Here is a 23,862-nt window from a genome sequence, read left to right as displayed (position 1 = left end):
AAGTTGACGGCCTGGCGGCCCAGCTGGAAACAGTGCGCGGAGAAAGCTAGGCTGCCCCAGATTCCACGCCAGCCAGACTGAGGGGCGGGTGAAGGCCCGGAGCCGAAAGCCGGGAGGAACCCAACTCCTCCCGACCCGCAGCGAACTCTCAGCGAAGATGGCGGGGCCCGAGCTGCTGCTTGACTCCAACATCCGCCTCTGGGTGGTCCTGCCCATCGTTATCATCACTTTCTTCGTGGGCATGATCCGCCACTACGTGTCAATCCTACTGCAGAGCGACAAGAAGCTCACCCAGGAACAAGTGTCTGACAGGTCAGTACCCTCACCCTATCCTGCTGACCTCACTCCCGGGTGACCTTGGTCAAGAAAGTGCAGGGATTGATTGTATCACTTTAACTGAGTTTTCATCGCGCCCCTACGGGTTGACCTTGGCGGTTAGCTGTGTTTCATTTTTGTCAGTAAAATGGGAATAATCTCAGTACCTACCTAATAGAGAGAGCAGGCATGTAGATGTTAGATTGGATGATACCTAAAAGCCTTTAGCCCAGGGCCTTGCATGTACTAAGTGTTTAAGAAAACGTTCTTAATATTGTTAGGCTAGTTGCCAACCGTCAGTGAGGTTCTCTCTGAACTATCCTGCTCCATTCCGTTATTAAGAGTACCCACTGAGAGTCAGATGCAATATTCCCTTGAGTCCTGCTAACATCCAGGCAAGTGAATTTCATAATCTACACTACCAAAGAACTGTAGTGATCTGCTGAGATGCTAAGGTATAAAGTGCCTCCAAAGCTTGGAGACTACCACAGAGACGTGTGAGGAGTTGCGATGGACCATTCCACCTGCCTCCTCTCCTCACTTGCCTTCTTACAGTGCTTTTCTGTGGGAGACAGAACTTTGACATAACTTCAGCCACTTCACATTAAAATCAGTAACAGTTTTCAATCACTTATTCTAGTCATTTTCAGAGACTAGCTGAAGACAGTGCTGCTGGTTCCTTGACTTGTCCAGATCACATAGGAATCACTTTAATGAAGAGAAACGTTTCAAACGTTTCTGCAGAGAACAGAAAACAAAAACCAAAACAAAACAAAAACCTCATTTTGCCGGGCGTGGTGGCACACACCTTTAATCCCAGCACTTGGGAGGCAGAGGCAGGTGGATTTCTGAGTTCAAGGCCAGCCTGGTCTACAGAGTGAGTTCCAGGACAGCCAGAGCTATACAGAGGAACCCTGTCTCGAAAAACCAAAAAAAAAGAAGAAGAAGAAAAAAAAAAAAAAAACCTCATTTTATCGTATTTAAAAGTTACTTTCTTTTTGTGGCAAGTAATACTGGATTTCCATTTGCTGGTGATTTAAAGATCACCTTAAATTAAAAACACTTTAAAAAAAAAAAGATTTATTTTATGTATGTGAGCACACTGTTGCTGTGTTCAGGCACACCAGAAGAGGGCATCAGATCTCACTATAGATGGTTGCAGCCACCATGTGGTTGCTGGGATTTGAACTCAGAACCTCTGGAAGAGCAGTCAGTGCTCTTAATGGCTGAACCATCTCTCCAGCCCTAAAAACACTTCTTCTGCAATGAGGCTGTGATGTAACTCAGTTGGGTACAGTGCTTGGACAGCTGGCTTTGAAGCCCTGGGTTCCTTACCCCAGCATAAGCCAGCTATGGCAGTGTAAGCCTGTAATGCCAGGACTCAAAGATGGAGGTAGGAAGATCAGAAGCTCAAGCAAGCTACCTATAGACTGGAGGTCAGGCTGGTGCACATGAGAGTCTGTCCCCCAAAATGTCCAGCTTGGGTATTTTCGATTGTCTTTTTTTTTTTTTTTTTTTTTGTCTTTCCTTATTCTGCTGCTGATAATAATAATAACAACAGCAATAATAATAATAAGCCAGCTTTATGAAACATTCTAAGCAGGTACAATGATAAGGACTTAACATTTGTTAATTTATTTAAAACCAAAAAGCAACTCAATGTGGTTGATACTGTCCTCATTTTATAGAAACTGAGACTTTAACAGAGTTCCGTAATAGTAATGGATGATGACAATTCATGACTTTAAGCTAAATCTCGTGGTTCCCAAGCCTAGGTTCTTTCTTTTTCCCAACAGTGCCCACTATGACTATTTTGTGTGCCATTAGTTTCAGAGCTGACTAGAGACAGCCCCCTGAAGCAAGCCTTAGGAAGTTAGCTTAGTACAGACTTGAAAACTACAAGAAGATGGGGAGTGGAGAAAACTCAGTAATTTAAATTTTATTTAGTTTTTTTTTAAGTATCTACTTTTGCTAGCATGGTGGTGCATGCCTTTCATCCCAGCACTCAGGAAGCAGAAGCAGGTAGATATGTGAGAGTTCCAGGGCAACCTGGTCTCTTTAGAATGTTCCAGAACAGCCAGAGCTACATAACAGAGAGACCCTGTCTCAAAAAAAAAATGTATTTTTGTTTTGTTCTTTGTGATTGAGCGTTTGCCTGCATGTATGAATTGTGTATGTACTGTATGTGTCGTGCCTGCGGAGGCTAGAGGAGGGGGGTGGATCCACTGGAGTTGGAGTTATAGAAAACTAGTTGTGAGCGGCCATGTGGGAGCTAGGAACTGAACCAGGCTCCTCTACAAGAACAACAAGTGGGTTAACTGCTCAGCCATTGCTCCAGCCTCATTCAACAGTTTCTGATTCCTGTAAAATAATTGTCATTTTATCCTCACAACGAAGCATGCTATCCTAACCCCGCTTTTATAACTAAAAGGAAAATCAGAGAAATCAAACAGCCTTTCCAAAGTCATCAGGGTAATAGAGCATTGCATTTGTACAGATTGAGTGTAACTATGTGATGCAGTTTTCTGCCCTGGTTCACCTCACAGTTTTAGAGTGATGATTCTAAATGACATCAGACCCTCAGCTCTTTTAGTATTCTTTTTTTTGTTGTTGTTTGTTTTTTTTTGGTTTTTTGTTTTTTTTGAGACAGGGTTTCTCTGTGTAGCCTTGGCTGTCCTGGAACTCACTCTGTAGACCAGGCTGGCCTTGAACTCAGAAATCCACCTGCCTCTGCCTCCCGAGTGCTGGGATTAAAGGCGTGCGCCACCACTCCCGGCTCTTTTAGTATTCTACAGATGAATTATACAGTTTATATATAAGAAGGTTGGTTGGTTTGTTGGTTTGTTTTTCAAGAACTTTTAAAAGGTAACACAGTGTCCGAGGTGTAATAATCAGAAATAAAGGAAAGAGATTTTTAGTATGCATTTCATACATGCATATTTGTGCACAGCTATCTTACAAGATGTCATATGCATACATCTAGCTATAAAATCACAACTAGGACAGATCAATTGTGGGCTAAAGCAGATGATGTCACAGAGGCAGTACTGTCTATAAATGGTATACTAAGTCTACCCAGAACCTGTTTATAAACTTAGTAGCTAGAAAGCCTGTGCTCCTTCCACACTGGAGTTAGGTTTGCACCTTAGATAACTAGAATAGTTGAGTGAGGTATACAGAAGTAGTGTAGGACATAGGACCATTCCTTGTTACATAACTACCTAGCATTGAGGATATCATAACATCTCTAAATCCATGACAAGTGACAGTTATATGGCATTTCTCCTCCACACTGTCATTACGACAATCAAAAAAGTTCCAGATATGTCAAACAGGGTAGCTTACACCTAGACTCCTAGAGCAGGGGAAGCTTACGTAGGATCACCATGGGTTTGAGATCAGATAGGGTAAGGGCTATAGTGTAAGACATTGTCTCACACCAACCCTTTCCCTTGAAATAGCCAGGGATAATGGTACACAACTATAATCCCAGCACATGGAAGGATGAGGCAGGAGAATTGAGACGTCATGGCCAGCCTGGGCTCAGTGAAACACCTTCTCAAAAGAAACAAAAAGTTGCCCAGATTTCCATAAGGCCTCTAGAGGGTGGTACTATCCCTGTGGAGAGTCATGCTATGGGGAACATCTCTAGTCGTAATCTCTCCATCTCTGAGTGAGGTGTTTAGGTCATGCCCACTCTGACATGGTGCAACTTTACCCCACCAAAAACTGTTCTTGGGGCTGCTAATGTTAAAAGTACTTATTGCTCTTTCAGAGGACCTGAGTTCAGTTCCTAGCACCTGTGTTAGGCAGCTCACATCTGCCAATAACCTCAACTCCAGAGGAGCTGACTCTCAATTTCAAAGGCACACAAAGCATGTATTCACAGACATACACAAAAATAAAATAATTTTTAAAAGATGTCCTTTATTGTAAAGCATTTTTTTGATACAGCACGAATTAACATTAGCCTGAATAGTCACAAAAATGGAAATGTGCTATTTTACATTATTTAACTTTTACTGGGTTGAAATTTAGCTGTGGACCAGATACAGTGGCATATGACTTTAGTCTCAGCACTTGAGAGGCAGAGGCAGATGGGTCTCTTAAATTTGAAGCTAGCCAGGTCTAAATAGTGAGTTCTAATCCAACCAGGACTATAAAGTGAGACCTTCCCTTAAAAATGAGAAAATTAACTGTAACTCTTTTGTAAAATGTATAAACCAGAAATGAAATATACATGAATAGAATTATCCTACAGCTGGAGACTATATGTGTATGTGTGTGTGAGTATATATATGTGTGTGTGTGTGTGTATGTATGTGTGTATGTGTGTGTATATATATATATATATATATACTCACATTTCTCAAACTCAGAATATATTGATTTGTTAGAGAGAAAAAAAAACAAAACAGATTCTTGAGGATTGGGTGAAATATACTAAAAGCTAAGCTGTGGGCGTGAGAAGTACAGCTGGTACCTACCCAACACTGAGTTCAATACCTACAACCTATGTGGTAGAATGAGAAAACCAACTTCTGCAGGCTGTCCTCTGACCTCCAGATGTACCCCATGATGTGTGCAACACCCTATCCTAAATAAATGTATATATGTATTTTTTAAAAACTAAAGTTTTGCTACATATAATGGTATGCGCTTTAATCCCAGTATTCAGAAGGCTGAGGCATAAAGATCATAAATTCAAGAGCAGTGTGGTGGTTCGAATAGGCGTGACCCTAGTAGACTCGTGTGAATGCTTAGCCCATAGAGAGTAGTGCTGTTAGGAGGCGTAGCCTTGTTAGTGTAGGTATGGGCTTGTTGGAAGAGGTTTGTCACTGGGTAATTAGGCTTTAAGGTTTCCTAATTTCAAGCTACACCTAGTGTGGCATACAGTCTCCTTCTGCTGCCTTTGGGTCAAAATATAGAACTGTTTGCTTCTCCAACACCATGCCTGCCTGGACACCTCCATGGTTGTGATGGTAATGGACTAAACCGCAGAAACTCTAAGCTAGCCCTCAGTAAATGTTTTTCTTTATAAGAGTTGCCTCACTGGGCAGTGGTGGTGCACACCTTTAATCCCAGCACTTGGGAGGCAGAGGCAGGTGGGTTTCTGAGCTCAAGGCCAACCTGATCTACAGAATGAGTTTCAGGTCAGCCTGGGCTACACAGAGAAACCCTGTCTCAGGAAAAAAAAAAAAAAAGAGTTGCCTCGGTCATGGTACCTCAAAAACCCTAACTAAGACAAGCAGCCTATGAAATTTAAAAACAAAAACAAAAAACAGTACAGCACTACATAGTGGGTTTTTTTTTTTCCTATCCTAAAATAATGTCTTTTAATTTCAAATTACCAAGCCTACCCAGTACAAAGACTTAGTTACTCTTAGATATTTATAAAAAATAAAATGCAAAACTAGTGTTTTTGTGTGGAATTTTTACACTCAGGAGAATACAGTCATGGCTGTCAGCTTCAGAACTCAAGCATCAGGAGTACACAGCTAAGTCAGCCTTCCCCTGATCACCACCCTCAGCCTCAACTCTACAGCTCCTCAGTAGTGTCAGTGTAAGAGCTTAGCTGGGGTCTTGCCATCTGAGTGTCTGGGAAAGCCCTGACTTACCACGCAGTGAAGAAGCCTACAGGTGGCTAGCGCTGTGCCCTACACTCTGGGGAGGTACAAAACAAGGCAGTGGCAAGCCTCTGCTCTAATAAGAGTTTCAGTCCAAGTGATAAAACAGGCAAAAAGAAAAATAATAGATGCCACCAACCCAGGATGTGCCCGGTCCAACTGTGAACACTTCACATGAGATGAGAATGCCAGCAAGCTGGCTCAGTGTTGGGTAAATGTGGTCACCAAGCCTAACCAATGACCTGAGCTTGATCCCGAGTACACATGGTAGCAAGAGAGACCCGATTCCTGCGAGTTGTCCTCTGACATGCACAATAGCATGCGTGCACGTGGACACACACATTAAATAAATGTTAAAAATAAACTCACTGAGATGGTGTAGACAGACTCAGCTTAAATTCCTTTAAACTTCTTACAAGATCATGGCCTTATATCATGGGTCCCACATTGCCTTGAATAGTTCGTTTTTGTTTGTTTTTAATGTGCCTGAGTGTTTTGCCTACATGTATGTAATGTGTACCACGGGTGTGCCTAGTGCCCTCAGAGTTCAGAAGCGGAAGTTGAAACTGGAATTACAGATGATTGAAAGACAACATGTAGGTGCTGGCAACCAAACCCAAATCCTCTACAAGAGCAGGAAGTTCTCTTAACCACTGAGCCATCTCTTCAGCCCTCACTCTGCATCTTGCCCACCTCTTCTTGCTCATTTCCTCTCGTGTATGGCCTGTCCTCAGCCAGAGTGTTGATTTTGTTACAGCGCCCATACCTGTGACATGCCGTGGTGCTTTGGCAAGGTAATTCCCACTCATCCTTAAGATTCCTACCTATGGGACTGGCAAGATGGCTCAGTGGTTAAGAACATGTGTTGTTCTTGCAGAGGATCAATGCCCAGCACCCACATGGTAGCACAGCATGTGTTACAACCTTACATACAAGGAGATCTTCTGGCTTCCAAGGGCACAAGGCACACAGGTAGTATACAGATATATAGTCAAACAAAACATGCATATACGTAAAATAAAATAAAAAGAAATAAAATAAAACAACAAAAGATTCCTACTTAATCCTACATTCTAAGTAGGGATTCCTCTTGTACAGCATCCTCTATCATACACTCCCATAATGCCACCTCGTTCTCCAGGATGTGATGGCTCAATTTCACATTTGTTCCTATAGTTAGGATCTTCTTTTTTTAGGTAATATGTCATGTAGCTCAAGCAGTCCTCAAACTTGCTATATACTGAAGGACGCTGCCACCTCCCAGGACGGGGATTATAGTGGTGTGCAATCACACTGTTTGTTGAATTTCTTCCTTTAAACATCAGGGGAATGTACATTTTTATCGTTGTTTATGGTACTCACATGGTATCGGACAGAAGGTTAAGAAATTTGTATGCAGTAAAAGCCAGATTGGACAGATTGTGAAGGGCAGTTTAGGGAATTAACATGACTTGCCCAAGATCACAGTTTATAAGTCACAGAAGGCCAGGCACAGTGGCACACACCTTTACTCCCAGTTTTTGAAAGGTAGAAGCAGGCAGATTTCTGTGAGTTCGAGCCCAGCCAGGGCTCCATAGTGAGACTGTATAAAACCGTATAAAACTAGCAGAGACAGAATCTGAATAAGGACAAATGATTATAAAAGTCTCCAAATTTTTAATATTTTTATTACTGGTTTATGTGTGTGGGTATTGTGCTTGCTTGTATGTCTGTGTGCACGCAGTGCCTGAGGAGTCCATAAAAGAGCACTGGACTCCCTGGAACTAGAGTTAGATAGTTGTGTGCTGCCATGTGGGTGCTAGGACTTCGACTCAGGTCCTCTGGAAGAGTAGTCAAAGTGCTTAACTATGAGCCATCTCTCCAGCCCCAAGCCCATATTCTTACTCTCTGTCTGAACTTAGCTTTTCACAGAATAGACTTGGTCCAGAGTTCATTCATGGACTATTTGTAGCCGACTCCCAGGAAACAGAACATATCACACCTCTTTCCTGTAGGCCTGTGTAAGGCAGACAGCTGTGGACAATCACGAGGCTGAGAGGAGGGAACGCAGGTGGAGTTCTTGGGAAGAGTTTGTGTGGAAGATGACTCAAGGAAGGAAGTGAGGTGGGTGGGGTGGGACTGGCAGGAAAGGCTGGCATCTGGGCATGTGGAAGGTGCCAGCCGACCCCACTGGCTCTGACGACTTGGAGCATGTGGCTCGTGCTGAGCAGGAGCGAGAAAGCTTAGCGTGGCTTTCTTGTATGCATTTCTGCCTACAGTTTTCTCACTTCTCAAGACTTTCCATTGACCCAAGGGCTCTTCCCCTCTCCCTCCATTAAATAACTTTTGAAAACCCAGGGGAAAGTATGGTATTTTTATTTCTGTTGCATATTATTTGTTCTAAAAAATCACCAATAATGTATTCAGTAACTGTTAAAGAGTGAGAAGGAAGCTGGTCTGGGCCCTGGGTAGAATTTCTCTCTGTTATCTGTCAGGTAACTCAGAAATGAGGCCTGTCCTCATTTCTCTGAATGAATGAGGAAGTTCCTCTTTTACCTTCACCTTCCTCCTAACCCTGCCTCCAATCTCAGAGCACTCTCCAGCTACTCTTTCCTTACAAGGAGAGTTCCTTTGTGTCTCCCGTCAAATCCAGAAAGGCCAAGTGTAATGTCCCCAATTGCCTTCCTCAGAAACCTTTATTTGTTCAGAGCCCAGTCACTCTGGAAGACTGCCTTTGTGAAAACCTGTGTGGCAAGTTGAATATGTTTCATTGATTTTTAGGGTTTTTGGAAAGTTTCCACACCCAGCTTTTGCCAACCAGGTCCTCCCTTATGTCTGAGTGGGCCTTCTACTTTACGCTTGCTTTCTTTGCGTTTCACATTTTAACATCTCTTTGTCTTGTGTTTTTCAGTCAGGTCCTAATTCGAAGCAGAGTCCTCAGGGAAAATGGAAAATACATTCCCAAGCAGGTACTCACTGATATTTTATTTAGAGGCTCCACCATTCACCTGTAAGGGCAGTAAAAACCTAAATGTTTTTTTATAAGAGGATGCCAGAGAAAACTGGAGGTGGCCATCCAGTTATTAAGCTGCAGCCTGGTGGTGTTTGCTGTCATTTGCCCTCACCCTTCTTAGGAAATTGTTTTTAAATGTGACTCAGCTAAAGTGTCAGATTGGCTGCCAAGGAGCCTGACAGCTCAGAGTGTATAAGTGTATTCCAAGGGCCTTTAGTCAGTTCCCTGGGGGATAATTTGGCAATTTACTATGTCACAACTCTCATATTTAAAAAAGGTTTTCTTTTTTTTCTGCTAGTCTTTCTTAACACGAAAATATTACTTCAACAACCCAGAGGATGGATTTTTCAAAAAAACAAAAAGGAAGGTTGTGCCACCTTCCCCCATGACAGGTATGTTTATTCACCATGGGTGGTTGAGTATGAAGTCCCAGGAGACAGTCATGTAAAGGACTTGGAAACCATCTAACTATCTCTGGGCTGTGAGGGAGTGTTGATTTTTTGAGGCTTCGTGCAGTGTCCAGGATGGAAGCCAAGGCCTAATACATGCAAGCACTCTCCCGCTTAGGTGCATCCCCAGCCCCTAATATAGGAGTCCTTGAAAGTGGGGCTCGGTTTTTCCAATCAATCCACAAATCCTAGTTTATCGAACTCTTTGTTCGGTGCTGTAGGAACTTGGGAGCAGTTCCTACCCAGTGTCTAGATCGTTGCTGGAAGCTTGTGCCCAAATGAAGAGCAGTTGCCCCTTGATTGCCCACACCAACATACAGTTTGTGACCTAGCTGATATATGACTGCTGCCACCCCCGTTTTGTGAAAAGTGACTATGTAAAGTGGACAAAAGCAGTGTTGGCCTTCTCTCTTTCCAGTCTCTTCCTTCTAGGTGAGATAATCAGCCCTTCTGATCCTACAGAAGATACTAGTGTTAACACTTAGGGGCAACAAAATGTCCGTGTACATATGAAAAAGATGGTCGCCTCACTAGTCCAGGGGTGCAAATCAAAGCAAGATTTAGTCCTTTTAGTCTGTTAAACCAAAGAGTAAAGCTGTTCAAAGCCATGGTTGTCAAGGCCTTGTTATGACTTGAAACTCTACCCCTACTCCAACCCCCCAAAAAGAATTACTCTTTAGAAACACATAAATAAGACATTGGTCTGTTACCTCTTACAAGGTAGGTAGCAGCAGCACTCCCTGGTGGAAAGGCTGAGAATGAAAATATTGAGAGATCTGGGGCTGGAGGGGTGACTCGCACTTAAAAGCACTTGCTGTTTTTGCAGAGGACCCAGGTTCAGTTCCAGGCTCCCATATGACAGCTCACAACTGTCTATAACTCCAGTCCCAGAGAATCTGATGCCTTTTCTGGCCTTTGCAAGAGGCCATGATGCACAGATAGATATATGTAGGCAAAACAACAACGGGTATTTTTTTAATCTTTAAAAAATATGTATGTATCTTGAGAGATTGGTACCATGACAATGTGAAAATGTCATCAAAAATTATTTTTTCTTTTTTGGTATTGAGAACTGCTCTGCACACTCCTGCATGGTAAGCAGTGCTCTGCCCCTGAGCTACATCGTCAGCCTTTCTTCATAAAATTAATTTTCAAAAACAGATTGAAAGGTAGAAAGATATGGAACAGGGCTGGAGAGATGGAGAGAGCAGTTAAGAGCACTGACTACTCTTCCGAAGGTCCTGAGTTCAAATCCCAGCAACCACATGGTGGCTCACAACCATCTGTAATGAGATCGGATGCCCTCTTCTGGTGTGTCTGAAGACAGCTACATTGCACTCCTATACATAAAATAAATCTTTTTTTTAAAAAAGAAAGAAAGAAAGATATGCTACAGAGAACTCAAAGGATTTCAGGAGAGGGTAGAGAGGAATTGTCTGCATCTTATGTTCTGAGATCATTTGAACTTGTACAGTAAACCTGACGGCTGGCCCGCTATGCTGGCACATGCCTCTTTCACCCTACAGTCAGAAAGCAGTGACAGGCAAACCTCTGTTAGTCAAGGCCAGCTGGGCTACACAGTAAGATCCTGTCTTAAAAACAACTGTCTGCCTTAAATTTGTGAAGTCTCTGCCAACAAAGGGAAACGTGGTGTTTTCTTCTGTGTTTGTCTCAGACCCCACCATGCTCACAGACATGATGAAAGGGAATGTCACAAATGTCCTCCCAATGATTCTTATCGGCGGATGGATCAACATGACGTTTTCAGGCTTTGTCACAAGTAAGTCTCAGGTCTGGGAGACCTCCTACGTCCTTCACCCAGGTCCCTTTCTCAGTGCTACTGAGAACCTAATGTCACCTCGCGGGTAGTATGTTTTCTTGTGAAAATAACATCTTTTTGAACAAAAATCTTGAGTTCTAACCTGACTCAGAGTTCCCAGGGTGATGCTTTGTAAGTAGGGTGACACAGGAGGCTTTAGTGCACGCTTCTCCCAAATGTCAGGTCATGCTTCATCCTGGGTACCTGCTTGCTCCATGGTCTAGAAACTGTCATCCCTCAGGGAAATCAGAGCAGAGTGACATTTTAGCTGTTCTGGTCTCCCTACGCTGCTACCAATTTCCTTGTGAAAATCATTTTCCAGAAGCCAGTGGCACAGAGTTCCCACCTCCTCTGGGAAAGAATGTGTGTTCACACTTCAGCTGGCTCAGGTACCTACCATGGTTTGAGGCAAACACTTGGTGTTTTTTTCTTTGCCTACAGCTAAGGTCCCGTTTCCACTGACACTTCGCTTCAAGCCTATGCTTCAGCAAGGAATAGAGCTGCTCACACTAGACGCATCCTGGTAAGCGTGGTGTCTAAAGAGGCCGCTGGCCCCACAGTTCTAGTTTCCATTCCACTAGAATGAGGTTGTTTCTGTTTGAGAAATCTTGACTCTTCTTTCTTCTCTCCCTCTCTCTCTCTCTCTCTCTCTCTCTCTCTCTTTCTCTCTCTTAAATGAAAGCTCTATTTGAAATGCCACTGCTAGACTAAAACAGTTTTACAGGAGTCTTGCCAAAAGAAGGTTTGTTAGCCTCTCTTCTTAGATCTTAACAATGTAGGAGTGAAGGTATGGAAAGGTTAAGTAGTCTGGCCAAGCAGAGCTTCTTAACAATGCCCTACAGCTTATGAGAATGGAGCCTGTGTTTGTCAGCTCTCTGTCACTGAAACACTGAGAGCATCACCTTGCGAAGAAGAGTATTTTGTATTTTGGCTCACCGTTTTGGAGGCTCGTGTCACGAACCTGTAGTCTCAGTGCTTTGGATCTGTGATGCAGCAGGGTGTGGCAGTGCCATATAATGAAGGTGAATGCTCCCCATAGGGTCAGAACAAGAGAGAAAGATGAAGTATTCAGACTCCTACAATCTCCTCCAAGAACACCTCCACCCCTGTGACCTAAAACTGCCCAATAGGCATCCATCTCCTAAAGGTCCCCCCACTGTCCATTAGTACCACAGACTGGGGCCCAAGCCTTTAGTACATGAGCTTGTTTGTTTGCTTGTTTTGCTTTTTGTGAGACAGACTCTACATAGTCCTGGCTGTCTTGGAACTCATGTGGACCAGGCTGGCCTGGAAATCACAGCAATCTATATGCCTCTGTTCTGCCTCCCAAGTGATGGAATTAAAGGCATGTGCCATCATATCAGGCTAACACATGGGCTTTTAAAAAGAACATTCTAGATCCAAATTATAGAAAAGTTTGTACTGTCATTTTCCTTAGTTCCAGTTAGCCTCACAGCAACCCTGTGAGGTCTGCAAATGTAATGGTGGTCCACACACAACTTTTCCATAACCAGTACTTGCACCTCTTTCTACTCCAGTGACTTAGAGCAGAACACCCAGCTGGAATCTAAAAGCCCTCTTGAGAAACACTGGCATGATACCCAAAGTACAGTAACACTGACTCCTGTGGTCCTTCCGGGCTGTTCTGTCTGTAGCTTCTCAAGAACTGGCCTGAAACAAACTCGAACAAGAAGAAGAAGAGGAGGGTCTGGTGGCAATTTAGACTTCTCTGGTTTGAGTAGAGCCATCTCTGGTTGTATGAACCCAGGGCAAAGAAAATGCCTCACCCTGCTCTGTGTGAGAAGAAAAGCTACCTGTGAGCTTTGTGACTCCGTGAAACTATTCCCTGCCAGGCTCACTGGCTAAGCATAAATGCCAGGGCTGGAGAAAAGCGTATCTTTTCTCAGCATTTGCACAGGTATGCACCTCACGTCTGTGGGCAGACAGGGGAGCCAGGCAACGTTCCAGTGGGGCTCAGTGCTTGCTTCAGCAGACACGCAGTAGAGTAACTGTTGTGGATAGATCACTGGCACTGCAGGACCGATGCACCCTTACAGTCTATGGCAGTAGCCAGAGCAGACGCAGTGAAGCGTCGGTCGCTCTTCCCATGTGGGTAGCACTCTTCATTGCCCTTTGGTTTCTATTACATGTAAGCACATTTATGGCTTCCCAAGTCGGGTGGTGAGATAAAGGCTAGACGATCAAGTTCCAAATTTGTTCAGGTAGCCTTCACCCTCATCATTGCAAATGCTTCCCAAAGGTCATGCCTGGTCCTCTCCACTAAGTGGGGAACACACAAACACACCAACACTCCTAGGGGATGAGGTTCACAGTAGATGGCCTCTTTCAGTGTCACCCACTGTGCAGTGTGTCAGAAGACAGCCTTACTGTGCTACTGAGCAGCTGTGGGTAGTGCAGATGTGAGCGCCGTTCACCTCCCTAATAACCCACCGCACTCTCCCGGTTGCTTTGCTAGGGTGAGTTCTGCATCCTGGTACTTCCTCAATGTGTTTGGGCTCCGGAGCATTTACTCTCTAATCCTGGGCCAAGATAACGGTAAGAAGCAGAGTGGGTTAGTGAGCAGCTGCTGCCTGCTGGGTGGGGTAGTCACCTGTTTCCTGCTGTTGGTTAGCGCAGCCCCACATAGTGCTTTGGTTGGTGAGTTTCTGAGGATGGTCTTAACAGATGCAAAGCTCAGACTGAACATGGGCATCTCTCCAGCAGTCACTGAGCAGTACTTGCTCAGGGTCTGACACCTTTCTGTAAAGACCCAGCACTCCGTTAAGCCTCTGACCCTGAAGCCTAAGGAAGGACCTGGCTAGATCAGTTCCTGTTTTGAGCAGCTTCCTCAGCAGTGCTAAACTTGGCTCTTGTTCAGTGATGAGGACCTTGGACACTGTTAACCACTGATTGTTTTTCTCTACAGTAGGTCTTAATAGTTACCTTATGGGGTTAAGTGCAGATAGAGGATAAAACAGAGAAATACCTGGGCACATAGCCCTGCTCAGTAATTGGTGTCTAGTGTCATATTGACATTTAAGATAAAGTTTGGAGCACTTTAGTTTTGTCTGTATTCCACTTATAATCACCCTCATTTTCCTGGACTTTCTCAGAATCACATACCAGGGTGACCAGGCTAGTGAGGTGTCCCAATTCTCAAACCCACCACCAAGCATCTATAAGTCATGCCTATTCTCCCATAAGGGTGCTGGGTGGTTATGGAGCCTTGGTACTCACTGGGCCTGTCTTATGCTGCAGCCGCCGACCAGTCACGAATGATGCAGGAGCAGATGACAGGAGCAGCGATGGCCATGCCTGCAGACACCAACAAAGCTTTCAAGGTACATGCCAGAGACTGTTCAGAACTGCAGGGGTATCTCAGACTTACACCAGTCCTCCCTCAACCACAGCTCACAGTTGCTTCTGTTCAAGTGCAATCCAAATGAACAGTATGATGAAATATGCTGTCCTGCCCCACCCTATCCAGGACATAAATGATCACTTTGTCCAGTGTATCCACACTGTATGTGCTGGATGCCTCATGACAGTGAGAGAGAGAAACCATATTCCCATTACTTTCATTACAGTTTACTCATGTTCTAGTTTTGAAAGTTTTTTTTTTTTAATTTTATCTGCCTGTTTGTGCACCTAAGATTATGTATATCTGTGGACCACGTGCATGCAGGTGCTTATAGAGGTCAGAAGAGGCATTGCATACCCTAGAACTTGAGTTATAGGTGGTTACGAGCTGCCGTGTAGGTGCTAGGAACTGAACCCAGGTCCTCTACAAGAGCACTTAACAGCAGAGCCACCCCTCCAGCCCCTCTGTATAATGTTTATACAGCAAAGTCTCACTTGATTAAAAGTAAATTAAGGGAAGTTCTTCATTCTGGTTCACAGGAATATAGAAAGACCTCTTAGAGTTTGAGGCTAGCCTATACTACATGAGACCTTACCTCAAAAAACAGCAAAACAACAAAATTCTAAAACATGGACATAAAATTAAAACACGTCTTTGTGATCTTGTACAGGACAGTTTTGTTTTAGTTTGAGGGTTGTTGTTTTTTAATTTATATATGTGGGTATTGTATATGTTTTAACTGCTGAGCCCCCTCTCCATGGTTTTTGACTTTTTGAGACCGTCTCCTGCCTTTGCTTCTCAAGTGCTGAAATTGTAGACATGTTCCACCATGCCTGGCCTTAGTAAGCTTTTAAAGATTGCTTTATGAGTATTTGTATATCTGGGAGGCATATGGACATCTCTGCTTCACACGATCCAATGAGCTCATACACAGAACAGCCTTGCTTAGCTGCTGGTCAGAGAGGTGGTCACTCCATGCTGTCCCCAGCTGTCAGCTCAGTGGCAAGCATCCCTCTTAGCATCCCTGTGTTCTCTTCCTGTGCAGACAGAGTGGGAAGCTTTGGAACTGACAGATCACCAGTGGGCGCTCGATGATGTGGAAGAAGAACTCATGGCCAGAGACCTCCACTTTGAAGGCATGTTCAAAAAGGAACTACAGACGTCCATATTCTAACCACATGCGGGGTCAGCTGTGTCCGGAACTTGCAGTAGCACTTAACCTTGTAACTTCCGTGGAGCTGGAGCCTCTGAGAATAAAAAGGAGGGTGCAGGGGCTGGCGGGTGCAGCAAGGCTCATTCTTGTCTGAGCTGGGTTCCCCTTTATGTTGGAAACTAGAGGAAAAGGAGTTGTGGGTGACTGCTGTCTTAAAGTTTGTGATTGTTCCTTCAGGTGACTCTAGTAAGGACGTCAGAGAAAGGGGAGACCCCATGCTACTGAGAATAGCTCAACCCTTAGCAAAAACTCCGTGCTTGGAAAGAGCATTGTCAGTTATAGCAGTTACTATGTTCGGTCAGCCTGACTTCCAGCCACAGTAAACTCCTGTTTTCTTAGGATCCAAACACCCTGCATTTTACCTTGAATTTCTTGTTTGTATTTTTAACTTTCTTTACACACGTAATATACTTTTCTCTACCACAATTTAGAAACTATGGCTGAGCAGCACAGCGCTCCCCGCACTGTTCACTTGAGCCTACAAAGGACGCAGAGAACTGGTGTGGCCCAACATTGCTGAAATAAACTCTTTGCAGAGTGGATCCCCAGGGCCGGGGCAGACTCAGCAAACTTTTCATATCTCTTCATACTTAGTCCAGTGAAAACAGGTGACCCTGAGGCACAGCCAGACTCTCAAGTGCCTTTGGGCTCATCAGAGACAGGTTACATATACAAGTTCTTGATTGGAACTTGAGGAAATATCAACTCTATCGGCCAGTCAATGGTGCTGTGCTGTAAATGGCTACTCATTTGAACGAATGACCTCATCCCAGTTCCTCTGGGCAGGAGAGAACTTACCACTGTTGGGGCAAGAGGACAGTTTCTGGTGGATATGTAGATTAAGGTGCCCAGGAGTCCTCTGACCAGGGAAGTGTTAGGGTGCCATTTCTGTACCAAAAGCTGGGTGTGTTGCATGTTAAGCACTGTAGCCAAGAACAAGCGACTCTTGACTCTTAATTAAACAGCCCTGTTTTCTCTTTGCCTGTGAAAGTGTTGCTTCTGTGGGTTCTGAAGGGGAAAGAGATAAGAGCCTTTGCCCTCAACAAACTCATAGAGGGGGGCGGGGGATCTGTGGATGTAGCCTAGTGATGTCAGTTAAGAGTACATTATCCCCAGAACACACACAAAAGACCTCATCTGAGAGAACTGCTTATTTTCTTTTATCTGTATGAGTGTTTGGCTTGTATCAGGTCTGTGCCCCACATGTGTCAGCGCCTGCAGAGGCTAGAGAGGGTGGTGAGTTCCCTGGAACTGGAGTTATCATGGGTTGTAAGCTACCGTGAGGGTGCTGGGAACCAAACCCTGGTCCTCCACAAGAGCAACCAGTGCTCTTAAGCACGTCTCTGCATCCCCAAGAGAGATCTATTTTGAGGTCATAGAACCTCTGAATCTGATGGTCCAAAGCCAGGGTGACTTGTGAGCCATCTCAGAAGCAAACTTGATCCTGAAAGTGGGGGGAGGGACTAAGGGTCAGGGCTTGCAGCTGGGGTAGGCGTTGGTAAGTAACTGCTGTGTAGAATGCTGGGGGTGGGACAGGGTGGCAGCGCAGAGCTCATGGTCATGGTCTGGTCCTGTCCTGTGTCCTCGTGCCTGCCTCTGAAAAGGCATTTCCCCTGTCCGGGCCTCTTGGAAAAGTCCTCAGAAGGTTAAATGCTTTTGCCGAATGACAGAGAAAGGACACAACCCATTAGAGAATTGGGAAAGAAAAGTGACACATGCAGAGCTTAGACACAGTCACAGCAGCAGCATTTAGTCACAGTGGGAGGCCACACAGCTGTCCATCATGAATAACTGTCATATTCATGTGAAAGATTACTAAGCAATAAAACGAACGATGTACTGCCACTACAGCAGAGCTGGTCTCTCAAACAAAGAACCCAGTGTCAATGAATCAGTGCCCTTCCCAGTTTTGTGTGTGCTGAAGACAGAACCCAGGACCTTTGTACACTAGTCAAGTGTTCTACCACTGAGCTGCATACCCAGCCCTTCCAGGGTCTTTTTTTCCCCTCCTTATTTTGGGGCCTTATTATGTAGCCCTACCTGGCTTAGAACTTATTATGTAATCCAATCTGGCCTTGGATTCAGAGATCCACCTGCCTCTGCCTCTGCCTTCTCAGTGCCAGGACTAAAGATGGCACCACCACAGTCAACTCCCATCCCATCCCATCCCATGTTTTAATGCAACCTCCAGAATTAACAAATCCATAGAAATAAAGGTAGATTAGTCGTTACCAGGGCTTGGGGAAGCAGAACGGGAAATGCCTCCTTAAGGGTCCTGTGAATTTGTTCACAGGGTAATGTGATAGATGACCTGTTATCACTGATAAAATACCTAACAATAATCAAGGAAACAGAAAATCTGGGCTCACAGTTTCAGATGTTTCGCTCCATGGTTTGTTGCCTCTGGTTTCTAGACCTGTGGGGAGGAGCCAGAACGCACAGAGTATATGACAGGGTCTTGACATCTTGAGGGGCATGCCCTGCCAACCTAGTTTGCTGCAATGAGGCCTTTCATCTGAAAAGTTACATCACAGTATTTGCACAAACTGGAGACTAAGCCTTCCACATGTGAACCTTTAGGGAAGTTCCAGATCCAAACTAGAGAGTGATGTTCTAAAGCTGGATATGACAGGAGCTAGGAGTACCCCCTTTGACTTGTCTAGGAAATGTGTGACTTTATCCCATTCAGGAAGAATGGCTCCCTACAGCAGGGATGGTCTGAAAATGGGTTAGGCACAGCACACTTTCAGGGTTCCCTATGACACATTTAGGGCTACATACGGAGCTCAGTTTATAAAGTGCTTGCTTAGCATACAGGAGGGCCTTGGGTTCAATGCTAGCACTCCCTAAGCCCAGCATGATGGCACTCTCCTGTAATAGTAGCATTCAAGGGGAATGAAAGGTGATCTGAAGTTCAAGGTCATCCTTAGTTACATACTGTGTTCAAAGCCAGCCTGGGCTTAGTAAGACCCTCTCTTATGTAAGCTGAGTAGATGATTTGTATGGATGAGGTCTCAACCCCGCTGTGCTGACTAGTTTTATGGCCACTTGATACAAGCTACATCTGTGAGAAGGGAATCTCACTGAGGAAATGCCTCCATAAGTCAGGCTGTAGGCAAGTCTGTAGAGCATTTTTTAAAATATTTTTTAAATTTAATTGATGTATATGAGTACACTGTAGCTGTCTTCAGACACACCAGAAGAGGGGATGGGATCCCATTACAGATGGCTGTGAGCCACCATGTGGTTGCTGGGAATTGAACTCAGAACCTCTGGAAGAACAATCAGTGCTCTTAATCGCTGAGCCAATCTCTCCAGCCCATTGTAGATGGGGCCACTCCTGGGCTGCTAGAGCCATTATGGACTGAGCTGGCTAGGTTCTGTAAGTAGGCTGAGCAAGCCAGTAAGTAACAATCCTCTTATTTCCTCTGCATCAGCCCCTGCTTCCAAGTTCCTGCCCAGTTTGAGTTCCTGCCTTGGCTTTCTTCAGTGGACTGATTCAGGGTATTTAAGACAAATAAACCCCTTTCTCCCCAAGGTGCTTTTGGTCATGGTTTTTGACCACAGCAATAATCACCCTAACTAAAACACCTGTCAAGAACATAAGAAGAAGGGAGAAAGGATGTTCCTCTAGAGAACCCTGATTAATACAAGGAGGGAAGGAACTATTTGGTTTACAGGATACATCACAGAGGAAAGCTAAGACAGGATCTGAAGCAGAGATCATGAAGGAATGCTGCTTACTGGCTTGCTTCCAATGTTGGAGTTCATCAAAAGACCCTCACTCACAAAGACCACAGAGACTGCCATCGCTGCAAACTGCAAAAATCCTGCATGAGGATTTTTTATTATTCCAACATGTTGGGGACTCCCCTCTCAGCACACAGGCCAGAGGAGAGACCCAGAACAAAGAAAGAGCACACTTTTTATACTTTTGTAAGGGGCAGATATGGGCAACAGGGTAGCTGGCTTAGTCTCATTGGTGTAGCACCACCAGCTTGCTTTCTTATAGATAGAACCCAGGCTCTGCTGCCCAGAGACTACACTGCCCACAGTGGGCTGGGCCCTCCCACATCAAACAGCAATCAAACTGTCCCCACAGTGATAGAGGCAACTTCTCAACTGAAATTCCCTCTTCTAAGGTATGCCTAGGTTTGTGTCAGATTGACAAAAACTATGACTAGTCCTTAATAAAATGTTGCATAGTTCCATTCTGTGTGCATACACATACATGCTGTGAGCTGAATCTAGGGCCTTGAACACACTAAGCACATTGTACATATATCTCCAACCATTGTACATATATCTCCAACATACACCATTTTTTGAGGGAGTTGGGACTGGACTGTTTTAAAAGTAAATCCCATCAGAAAGATGGGTAAATCCTGAGCAATTTAGTAAGACAGTGTCTCAAAAATAAATAAAGATATGAAAAGAGGAAGGTGGGGTGGTGGGACAGCTGGCTGGCTGGAGGACAAGCACCTGTAATCCATCACTTTGGAAGCTGAAGCAGGAGGGCTAGAACATCAAAGCCAGCCTCTGCCATGAAGTGAGGTTGAGACCGGCCAAAGCTACCTGAGAACCTGTCTTTAAAAGGTTGCTGCTGAAGACATGAGGAATAGCTCAATTGTGGAACATTTGCCTGTGTGCAAGGCTCTAGATTCAATTTGTAGTACCAAGTAAATAGATCCTGGTGGATCATTTCACACACATTCTTGTGAGCATCTCTAACAGGTAAAGCTTTGTTTGTTTATGGTTTTTGAGACAGGTCTACTTAGCCAAGACATCCCTGGAACGGTCCATCTTTCTCCCTCTACTTCCCAGTGCTAGGGCTGCCTCAAAAGATATCCAGCTAGCATGGCTCATACGCGGAGTACGTGCTTAAGAGTCCAGAAACTTAGAATACCCAAGATATAAGATACAATTTGCTAAACATATGAAACTCAAGAAGAACGAAGACCAAAGTGTGGACACTTTGCCCCTTCTTAGAATTGGAAACAAAACACCATGGAAGGAGTTTCAGAGACACAGTTTGGAGCTGAGACGAAAGGATGGACCATCTAGAGACTGCCATATCCGGGGATCCATCTCATTATCAGCCTCCAAACGCTGACACCATTGCATACACTAGCAAGATTTTGCTGAAAGGACCCAGATATAGCTGTCTCTTGTGAGACTATGCCGGGGCCTAGCAAACACAGAAGTGGATGCTCACAGTCAGCTATTGGATGGATCACAGGGCCCCCAGTGGAGGAGCTAGAGAAAGTAACCAAGGAGCTAAAGGGATCTGCAACCCTATAGGTGGAACAACAATATGAACTACCCAGTACCCTCCCCCCCCCCCCCAGCTCATGTCTCTAGCTGCATATGTATCAGAAGATGGCCTAGTCGGCCATCAGTGGAAAGAGAGGCCCATTGGTTTTGCAAACTTTATCTGCCTCAGTACAGGGGAATGCCAGGGCCAAGAAGTGGGAGTGATTGGGTGTGGGAGCGGGTGGGGGACTTTTGGGATAGCATTGGAAATGTAAATGAAATAAATACCTAATTTAAAAAAAAACAAAAACACTGCTTTAGCTAAGATTTTCTTGGTAGCAATTTAGAATAAAATAGTAACATATGTCCTTAAAATTTACTCACAGTGTTAGTGAAGTTAGAAAATCTGATTTAAAATACTAACAAATCTGACAATAACAACTTAGGTTAACTTAAAAACAGGAACACTTCATAAAAGTATTGTTGGGAAAAAAAAGAGTTCACTATGAGGGGAAACATTTCATTCTCAAAACAAAAAAATTGTTTTTCCTCTTCTTCCTGTTAGCAGTAGTTCTGAATGTTAGATATTTTTTCCATGGGGTCAAAGGTACCTAAGTATATGATTGCGAGTGGAAACATAGGGGACAGAATCAAGTATTGGCATTTCTCCACGTTCATTTGTGTGAGAATTTTTAATATAAATGCAAGATGTAAAGCATTAATGCAAGCAAAATGTTTCAGTGAACACATTTCAACAGTTCAACTTTATAACAATTATAAATAAACTTGTTAAAATTCTCCGGACAATGCCAGCATTTGGACTTTTTAAAAATAAGTAAATTTCTTATTGACGGCAACTAAATGGTGTTTGTAGCATTTTTATCACACAGTAGATTCCATCCATTCACTATACTTTTCTAACTGAGTTGTCCTACATACAAGTACATGTTTTTAATGTTGTCCGTCTTCTGTGCTGTTCCTGTAAGTTTGCTATTAAAATACATTAAACTATTAAAAAAAAAAAAAGAGTAATAGGCTGGGCTGTAGTGGTGCACACCTTTAGTGCCGAGTACTCGGGAGGCAGAGGCAGGTGAATCTCTGAGTTCGAGGCCAGCCTGGTCTACAGAGTGAGTCCAGAACAGCCAGGGCTACACAGAGAAACCCTGTCTCAAAAAAAACAACCAAACCACAACAAAAATGAGTAATATCTAAAACCGAAACAACTCACATAAGCAACCAAAGTCTAATACTTGTGAAAGAGATACAGATGCCAAAGAGTCAGGGAGAGCGGACAGCTGGGAATGGTTGGGTCTGAGAAATGGGGATTGGAGAGAGAAGGAGCAGGGCTGAGAAACTTTGGGTTTTAAAAGCAGGACTTAACAACTGGCTGTCTTACAGGATCAGAGTTGTTTGGTTGGTACCACCACCAGGGAGGTTGAAATCTGAGAAGCAGTTCAGGCTGTAGCCAGGTTGGTGAATGAGCAGCATGCCCTCAGAGCTGAGGACAGCTGGCAGGGCACCGAGCAGCCTCTCCAGCCCGCCCCAGCTCCCACCTGCTCTGCCTTTCATTTGTGTTGTCTTGCCAAAGCGGCCAGCCAGAGTCAAGATGTCAGCCCATGGCTCCCGGCATTGTCTACTCGGGGAAGCTTCATCCCTGCCAGCCACACCTCTTGGGCCTTCTCGTTCTCTCTGGAAGTTTCCAGTGCTCGGCTCCCATAGGTGACAGTCTGCAGCCCTCTCTACAGTTGGAGGGACTAACTCCTCCCAGCAGAGCCCACATGGGAGGCCTGCTGTGTTCTTTTCCCCTCCCCTGCTATGGAAGGCAGGACATTGTTATCACTACTCAGAGCCTGGCCCTGAACTCAGTCTTGTGACTTGGTAGTTGCTGTGTGACCTTTAACAAGTTCCTTTGCCTTTCTGAGACACTGGTTACCAGCTTCCAGATGAAGACCACAGCACTACAAAGAGCTGCTGTGAGACTCAGAAAGAATGGCACAGGCAGGTGTGTGGTAGGCATACTTGTCACAAACCAAGTGCAGAGTGACGGTAGAGTCCCCCAACCCAAGATAGCCAGGATGATGACAGATTCTGGACTGAGACTATTCCAGTGTGCACCTGGCAGCCAGTGTTCCCTACTTGACAGCGCTTCTGTGCCCTGGTCTCCTCTTTCCCTCCCATGGTCAGCTTTCATCCTGGCCTCCGGCCAAAGGGATCAAAACGTCCTGTCTTTGTCTGGAGTCTCAAGCTTAGAAACCTCATGGGACCAAACTCCCCACTCCAAAGAGGGCAGCCAGTGAATAGTGCTGTGGAGGGGGCAGGGTGAACACGCCTTGAGGAGGGAAGGCAGGCCAGCGCTGAGTGGTGTGTCTGCTCAAGGGGTGCTAACATTTTAACAGGCCCACCGGAGAGTTGGGAAGAGAGTTCAGTCTGTAAAATGCACTCCACATAAGCACAAGGACCCAAGTTGGATCCGTAGAGGGCATGTAAAAATTGAGGCATGGTAGCACTTTGCCTGCGATACCAGTCCTGCGGAGGCAGAGACAGGTAGATTCCTGGGGTTCTTGGTCTATCCAGTCCTGTATCATCAGCAGGTCTCAGAGCACTAAGAGATTCTGTCTCGAATAAGGGAGACATTGGGACTAGAGAGATGGCTCAGCAGTTAAAGCATTGGCTGCCCCTGCAGAGAACCTGGGTTCAATTCCCAGGACACACTCGGCAGCACACAGCCATCTGTAACTCCAGTTCCAGGAGACCTGATGCCCTCTTCCAGCCTCAGAGGGCATGCATATGGTGCACAAACACACTCAGGCAAAACACTCATACACATAAAATA

The 23,862-nt window shown here is 44.7% G+C and overlaps 1 protein-coding gene across 1 annotated transcript; it reads left to right on the top strand.

Moving 5' to 3' along the window:
* The first annotated feature begins 1 nt into the window (after nt 1).
* Emc3 (ER membrane protein complex subunit 3) lies at nt 2-16,753 on the top strand. The gene is made up of 8 exons (NM_175101.3): nt 2-312; nt 8,833-8,890; nt 9,233-9,326; nt 11,059-11,163; nt 11,644-11,725; nt 13,679-13,758; nt 14,461-14,543; nt 15,609-16,753. Exons 1-8 carry the CDS (start codon nt 158-160, stop codon nt 15,735-15,737), a joined length of 786 nt encoding a protein of 261 aa, NP_780310.1. The 5' UTR covers nt 2-157; the 3' UTR covers nt 15,738-16,753.
* The last annotated feature ends 7,109 nt before the right edge of the window (nt 16,754-23,862 follow it).

This window comes from Mus musculus, chromosome 6 (assembly GCF_000001635.26).
Source record: "Mus musculus strain C57BL/6J chromosome 6, GRCm38.p6 C57BL/6J".
Taxonomy (NCBI): Eukaryota; Metazoa; Chordata; class Mammalia; order Rodentia; family Muridae; genus Mus; species Mus musculus.
The sequence above is the reverse complement of the archived record's forward strand: the minus strand, read 5'-3'. Positions and strand labels throughout refer to the sequence as shown.

Excerpts from the sequence above, each read along its gene's own strand:
- Emc3 (NM_175101.3), top strand. The coding sequence starts at position 158 with ATGGCGGGGCCCGAGCTGCTGCTTGACTCCAACATCCGCCTCTGGGTG. Across the intron at positions 313-8,832 it reads CAGGAACAAGTGTCTGACAG|TCAGGTCCTAATTCGAAGCA; the intron begins GTCAGTACCCTC and ends TGTGTTTTTCAG. Across the intron at positions 11,726-13,678 it reads CTCACACTAGACGCATCCTG|GGTGAGTTCTGCATCCTGGT; the intron begins GTAAGCGTGGTG and ends TTGCTTTGCTAG.